This window comes from Haliotis rubra, unplaced genomic scaffold (assembly GCF_003918875.1).
Source record: "Haliotis rubra isolate DU_JTF1 unplaced genomic scaffold, ASM391887v1 Scf86, whole genome shotgun sequence".
Classification (NCBI taxonomy): domain Eukaryota; kingdom Metazoa; phylum Mollusca; class Gastropoda; order Lepetellida; family Haliotidae; genus Haliotis; species Haliotis rubra.
Window position 1 is genome coordinate 43,240 of NW_025767590.1, and position 8,287 is coordinate 51,526.

The window sequence follows — 8,287 nt, forward strand, 5'->3', positions numbered from 1 at the left end:
TCATAATCATCATCTGTAAGAGGAGAAAGAAGAGAGAAAAAGAGAAGAAAAGGTTGGAGAGACGAGCGCAGAGGAGAGAAGAGAGACGAAGACGGAGACTTGAGAGACAGGATAGAATACGAAGTACGTGTACACTGTCTAGGTTCTCTACGAAACAACTCGAGTTGAGGTGTATGCTCCCGAGAGCCCCATTTAACCAACATGTGTATGTTGACATTGTTTACATACCTATCTTACACAAATATAGATCTTCTCCGCCCTTCTGTTCTACTTATCCAACACAAGTAAATATCGACTCATCCTTGATACGTTTCAGTAAATGTAGATGTCGATATTGTCCAGATTTCCAGCTAATCAGCGAACCTATAGGTTCCCCTGAACCTAGACATGTAGATATATGCACGCTCTAGATTCCCACTTAACCAGTGCAAGGAAATATTCTACATGTTTCCCTTACAATACAATAAGACGACAGTCCCGATTCAGTCAATGGAGTATTATATTTATACTGTCCTAATTCTAATGGATACAAATATAATGTCTGCATTCATTATCTAAGTACACGCATATGTCTACATTCTATGGATCCTCACTTACTAATGCACGTATATGTCTAAACCTCAAGATTCTGACCTAAACAACACACGCACATTTTTACAAGCTATATTCTCACATGAACAAGACAGTTGTGTGTCAAAGCATCACTCAGGACAGCAAATATGTGCTTACACCCCAGGTTCTCTCCAGTAGAAGAATGTATCTACACTGACCAGATTTTCACCTTATAGATACAGTTATCTGTCTACTCACCAGTTTCTCACTTAATGATACACGTTTAATCTGTGCATCTAATCATTCATTTGACGCGTCTCCATAGAACTGCACATTGAGGCGCCCTTGAATGCTAAAGATATAACAGTATTATCAGGTACCATGTACTGACTTTCAGACAAGGTATTATTGTAAAATGTACATTTGTCATTGGCGTATGAGCATGTAGTTCATGACAAGTGTGATACGTATACGTGGAGTAACGTCAGACCGTCAATAATTGCATCGCTCGAGACACGTGTGGTGTTGCAGGAGGCCTCCCCGTCAGTGACCTGGACAGCGTCTCCGACTCCGACTCCTGCTACAGCACACAGTCCAACACCACTTTGGAGGAAACAGATGACAAGCCCATCATCAGGAAGAAAAGACCTACGACACCCAAGAAATTAGGAAAGAAGTTCAGAAAGATCTACGATGAAAAGGGCAACCTTATTCGAGAGGTATGCCTCAATTTATCGTAAACGAAAATTTAAACGTTTACGGTTGTACAACTTTGAATTTAAGATATTGTTGTAACATAATATTCAATGTATCTTTCAGGAAGAAATACCGATGGACTCAGATGATTCTGGTGATGAAACGGTAGGTAAATTCAGGTATTTGTTTTGGGTATTAAATGAGATGAGACTGTGTGTGAACATGTGTCGCCATTTGTCCCAGGTTAGGTGATCATTGACATCTTCTCCACCGTTACAATGTATAGAAGGACAATTCCTCTTCAACGACTTATGCTCTATATACATACCTTTACCAGATCTACACAGTAACTGAGGACGGCAGGCAGGTGAAGAAGAGACGGGAGAAGAAGACGAGGAAGTACATCAAAGAGAGGAAACTTCCAAATGGAAAGAAGGTACACCGCCAGTACAACAGGAATAATTTCTGCTTAATATAATTATGGAAGAAACACGTTGCGCATTTATACCTGTACATTTCTGTGTATGTATATTTGCAAACAATATATCTGTGATGTCATACATTATTTTCGTTTTTTATAACATTTGCAAACATCTATATACCTAGGTGAAGGAGTTGGTTGAGAGTGACTATTGGTCCACATGCTCTGAAGAAAGCATTGAATCATGGGAGGTTGATCCCGTCAGAGCAGAGATACACCACGCGAGACTTCGCCGGAAGAAGGAGAGGGATGACATGATGGTAGTTGTAAATATCTTTCTAAGAGTGAAGAACTGTATTTATCAACAACATTTAGAAAGCCAGCCAGCATAACTTCTGGGCAGTATAAGAGTGAGTGAGTTTATAAACCCCGTTATCAATAATAGTTCTGTGAGTCACCCGAGATGAACCTTGAACATTAACCAAGCATGAATGGAGCTATGGTGCTGGCCAACCTAGAAATATTATCAGGGCCAATTTAGTATGCTAACCTATGATCAAAAGTTTCTGCCGGGACAGATATTGATAACGTGGACGAATGGAAGCCAGGAATCCGTTTTGACGCTTTGACCAAAAGTCCATGTCAAATATACTATTTTTCGCTTTGCTGACTTTCCTTACAGCTTGAACTGGCACAACCCCGCCAAGGTCCTATCGTCACGAGACTCATGTACGAACAGAAAACTGGAAGAGAGGAGCATCGAGGAAACACAAAGCCTGGCAACTTCAAGAAACTGGCTCGACGCAAGCAGAAGAAGGTGCAGGAGCTCAGGGATGAGGAGGAGGAGGAGGAGGAGGATAAAGATGTGGACGGCCCTGCGCGGGACCAGTACATGGAACAGTACATGAAGAAAAAGCGCCTTGAGGGTGTGCTGGAGGACGAAGGATTCTGGGATGAGGAGAGAGCGAAACAGACAGCTGAACAAATATTTGTAAGTTTCTTTTATCGTTCCTTTTTAGATGTGCGTATGAGTCTACAAATGATAGCGTTTGAATGTTATCTGTCTTTATTTGAAGGAATTGGAACGACTCGAGGCTGAGTTAGAGGGGAAATCCGCATCCCAAGACATAGAGTTTGTTAGTGAGGCTGCCGACGATGAACAGGTATGTCGACATAAACATGGTATTAATTAATCGGTTAATTCAACATCTTCATCCTGAATACCAACACTAGTCGATGGTAAGGAGGAGGTGAGAGGCAGAGGCAGTATGTTGTATGTAAAGTTAACGTCAGAGAATAACTAGTCTCGATCATCTCCAGAAACGCTGTCCAGTAGGCCTAAATCTGAGAAGTGTGGTAACAAATAATATAAATGGATTACTGACACTCTCTGGTGAGTCATTACAAGTGTTCGCGAAAAGGTTAAACATGCATCTTACAACTGAGCATGTATACATATGCCATAAAAGTGAAATGTTCAACATCCATCATTGCGAAATGTTTCACTCATCTATTTCACTGTGAAGAATTAACACTGTCCACAAATTACACCAGTCGTCAGCGATGGAAACATCAACACAGAAGGTGACTGTTGAAGATGAAACGAAGAGAAAGAATTCCATCAACCGGCTCAAAGACAAGGTCAGACAGAAGGTAAATATTACAAAGGTGATGATTAACTCCGGTAGAATGTGGTACTTTAACGATTACCTGAGATGTTTATGTCGATTGTGAATTATTCGGTCATTGTGTCAATGTGTTCATATTAGGGCAAGGATGAAGCATCGGTGAAGTTTAAGGAGGACGGGCTATCTGAGACAGAATACGATGATGATGACAAGGTAATGCAAATCTTCTCAATTTTCGTGACACCGTACATTCGTTGTTGCCATCCGTTTGATATCAGCAATCACCATTGGGGGTCAGTAGGCTAAGAAAAAGGTTCACGTCAATTCTTTAAATAACCGCGGAACCGTATAAAAATAATTTAGTTTGACAAATGTATTATAGTAACCACTGAGTTCATTAGACAAGTATGTGGAGAAATCGAGTAATACACGGAACTGAATTAGGTCTTGCTCAGGTTAAGGACTCTATAATAATGAATGATTCATTACATTGGTAGTGTCTTCTATTTTGTTTGAATCCTACAGTATCATATTTCTAACAGACACATTTTCATGACATGTACAGGCACTTTCGAGAGTAAACTTTAATTATAAACCGTTGTCGTTCATATCAACCCACGTATGCTATATTCCGACATTGTCGATGGTGTGATTTGTGCAACCTGTTCATATACCCCCATCTGTTAAATTACTTCAAGCAAACCGATTATGTTCAGTGTTTTTTGTCATTTGAAACGTATTCATGTATTACATTGTCTTTAGCACTGTTGACTTACGCGTATGTTGCGCGATGCCTTATATTATATATAAAATATAATTTTATAATTATATTTTTTGTCAAACTTTGCCTTGTACGTTTCGGTTACATATAGTGTTACCTATCCTTTGTTTAGCTGTTTCCAGCATTCTATGTACCTTAAAATATGTTCCCTGTCATACCTGTGCATACCTGTGTTTCTTATTGTCCTGTTTCATCCAGACCAGGAAGCAGGTCACAGCCAGGGTGAGTCAACTCCTCACTCAGAGGCTGTTCGGGGAGGATCAGCCAAAAGACGTCAAATCAGCCATGAAACTCAGCGAGTCCAGAAAGGTAGTACCCACAGTGTTATTCTACAAACATTACAAAGAGGACTATATACGGCTCTTGGTCCCAGGTTGTTTCATCAGGGTTACAACATCCAAATGACTTCGGGACACAAGTTACAATCACATAGTTGACTCTGACATAAAGTATTGTGGATATATTTCCCCAGAATCCCGATCAAACATTGAAAGAAACGTAACATCCCAAAACAACACCGCCGATTGTGAACATGCGCAAATACATGTGATGCATATGCACGTTATTCTTAATGTAAAAATGACGAAATGCTGAAATATTGCATCGAATTCAAATTCATATTTAAAAAAATGACCGATATGCATATTCAGATGACTCACTACGGGTGTTTTCCTCCAGCAACATCTATTTATAATTTTGTTTCAAATTATTGTTTACATAATATAATGAAAACACTGAAATTTACATTTACAAGTACGTTCGTATGTTGCATATCACAAGCCGAATCAACATCTGTTCTTTAGAAATTTGAAAGCAACAGTTAGTTTCTCTTTCTGTTGTGTTCTTCAGAAGGGCCGTGTCATCTTTGTTGAGGAGATGAAACAAAGACAAGCCCCTGGTACTCAGACTAGCAGACGCAAAGAATTAGCACCAATCAAGAAAGTTGTAGGCAAAGGGTCACTTCCGGGTCAGAGACGACCAGTTATAATGGACCCCGAGAAAGCAGCCATCTACAGAGAAGGCCTGGCAAAGGATAAACACATCGTGGATGCATTGACAGGTCTGGTGGATTTGTCAGTGATCCTGACGTTATATGCAACTCTTAGATTCAACATGTTAAAGAAGATGACGTAGACTGGTGTTAAAATGTCCTCTCCTTACACCGAAAATCACTGTCTGGTTTAACACATGGGTACAGTATTCTATATTCTTCTACATTGCAGCTGAAGATTCCTGGGAGCTAGAGAATGACTATGAGGTAAGGCAAGAAGAGTATACAATGGTATACTGAAGAAACGGAACCAATAGTAATGTAGTTATTCAGGTTCTTCGAAATATATCATAAAAACTCTTTGGCATTTAAACCTGTTAATTTTGAGAATATTGTCGGTTTGTGCTAATATCTATATTAGAAGGTAACAATGTTGTATTTTCCACTATATATGTTCGAAAAGAGCATCAATGTGTCGAGAACGTAGCCCATTTGAAACCCTATCTATCAAAACATATAAACGTTTGGCTAAATATAAGTACCATAAATATCTAGTGTGTCATACCATACATTGATTTGACAAAAAGAGCCAACGAGCACTTATCAACAATGACATGTTCTGAATCAACAGTACTGGATACCAACTACAACATAACTATAAACCAAAAGTGGGCAAAATATTGCAAATAGATTATTTCTTGCCTTCTTGTGGACAATACATTCCAACATTTATGTCTACATTTTCCGATTCGCCAAGGATGGAGAGAGTGACATAGGAGGACATTCCCGACTATCGCCCCTGACTCCCAGAAAAATCGTGGTCCACAAACTGGTCACTTTCCAAGCGCCAAAGGTATTTAGCAATTTGTTTTAGCATCATACAGAAGTACGCAATACAGGATACAGGATATACTAATAAATGCAGTTATTACGTGACGAGATGTTATTTAGATCGGCAATTAGTAAAGCAGTGATTGCATGCAGTTGTCACGTTTTGAAATAAATGCCACTTATAAATGAATCTGGAGACTTAAAAAATACTTTAACTGTTTTGTGCATGAAAATGTTCATATTTATATCCTCAGACCACACCCGTGAAGCCTGGGGCCATGATGGATTGGTATGTCGTTTGCTAGCATTTACTGTGTTTCGAAAATAGCCATGTTCAAATAGCTGAGGGCTAGTTTATCTTTCTAACACTGAATTTGCTAAAGATGTTGACAAAACACTTACTAAACTTACTCAAATAACTTAAAAATTACACCTAACAAATCTCCAAAATTCCTCAAAAGTGTTAGCCTTACCTGATCCAAAACATGCAACTGTTTGTAATCTAAATCCCATTCATGTATGTAAATGTTCTGAAAATATCATAACGTTTTCTAAGATTACCAATGTGCTTATTTCGTCAATGTCTCAAGATCCAATGGGCCAGAAGGGCCCTTATTGAACTGCGACATTTGTTTATCTGATTAAGTAACCAAATAATTGATATTAAGAAGTAGACATGTTGCATATAGGATATTCTCAAGGACACTGTGAGGCGTATATCGTAACGTATCAGTAAGGAAATTCGTGAAAAGGATGTAAAAAGGTGTTTATCATGCTGAAGTCAGAATTTCTCGCCTCCTTACAGAGCCCAAGGCCGGTTGGCAACGGCAAGCCAACGGTCCCGTACACAGTATCAGCTCCAAAGTTCCACTCTTACCTAAACTTCCTTCGAGGACACACATCCACTGATCGACCAGGTCACCTGACCGACAGAGATGCCAGCTACTGTAGAGGCATACGGGCGCCCAAGAGGATGACAATGGACGACGCCAGACTACGCCGGCTGCTGGAAGAGCTGTACAAGGACAAGAAGTACATGGACACTATCATTGATGCAGAAGGTAACAGATGTCCATACCCCGTCCTTGTATTTACGAATTGCCCATGTTCAGAGTTCAAGGACGTTCTGTAGTATTGAAGGGACAGTTCCGCACGTGTTCCATTTGGTTAGAAACGGCACTTCCTAATTGTGGGAGGCGACTATTTTCGGTCGGATTGGTGACTTGGTTGACGGTTTTCGTGGACGGCCCATTGGTCGGACTTTCAAAAGCTTTCATATTTACAGGCATTGTTTTATTGCTATAATTAACCTTTAGATGCACTTTGACAGTGTAGACGCCCGTTCTTTAATAATAATTTACAGATAGCCGTGATATAGAAGAAGTCTTACTGAACACAAACTATTATTGTTCTTAAGTAATTCTTTTATCGGTTATGACTTTTTACATTTATATGAATATTTAATTTCAGAATCTAACGATGACGAGAAAGTGAAGCAAATGGCCACTCACGGGCGGGAATACTTGCTGCAGATGGCGCTGTACTGGGAGGAAAAAGGCCCACTCCCCCAGCGCCCGTCCGTCACTGCTATTGGGTTTAAACTTGAACGATCCAAATCAGCTTTCATCCAGGACGACACAGACACACAAAGACCATCAATTGCGCGGCATAAAACAGTATGCTGACACCAAGGCCCCGGATGTAACTTTCTGCTTTACTGTCGGTGTATCTGAATGTTGCAGGGGACCTCGCGTTCGCAAACATCATTGTATATTATATGTAAATAGAAGTATATAAGTACGTACTGTGTTAGTGTCTCGTTATTGTACATAGAGTTAACGCATATATTCCTGCAATTGTTCTCAGCTCTTCAGTCAGGAATAAATCAGAAGCCCTTGTGTTATCTTCCATTCGAGGAGGCAAACAGTGTTGCCCTATGAGTGTGTGAGAAATATTACAGGGTTTGAATTACAACACTATATGAGTGAATCACAAATGTATGTATAGGTGGTTGAATAAGTTCTTGTCAGTTTGTATTTTAAGAATAATTTGAAAATATTCTAGATGACAATCATCATCTTGTGGGCATGTATGGCCTTCGTTTCTAATCCGACAGTAACAGACTACGGTAAGCACATGATACGATAGGCAGACACCCAATCCAAGATCTTCATTCGATATGATAGGTAAACAATCGACCTCAAAAGCACTCTATAACAATGATAAACTCTGGATCCAAGGGTTATGGTCTCGATCCCGAAAGGTATGCTCTCGATCAGCGGTTGGCACCTCAACCCGGGGATAAGCGCTCGATCACAGATTCGGTGTTCTCAAGAAAAAGAATCTGAGATTTGACTTAACTATTACAAACATTACGTTGCTAAAAC

The 8,287-nt window shown here is 39.8% G+C and overlaps 1 protein-coding gene across 1 annotated transcript; it reads left to right on the forward strand.

The window, feature by feature from the left end:
• Positions 1–4,954: 4,954 nt before the first annotated feature.
• Positions 4,955–7,612, forward strand: LOC124262873. Its single transcript, XM_046697457.1, has 4 exons — positions 4,955–5,138; positions 6,155–6,189; positions 6,706–6,961; positions 7,371–7,612. The coding sequence occupies exons 1-4, from the start codon at positions 4,955–4,957 to the stop codon at positions 7,583–7,585; spliced, it is 690 nt and encodes a 229-aa protein (XP_046553413.1). The 3' UTR covers positions 7,586–7,612.
• The last annotated feature ends 675 nt before the right edge of the window (positions 7,613–8,287 follow it).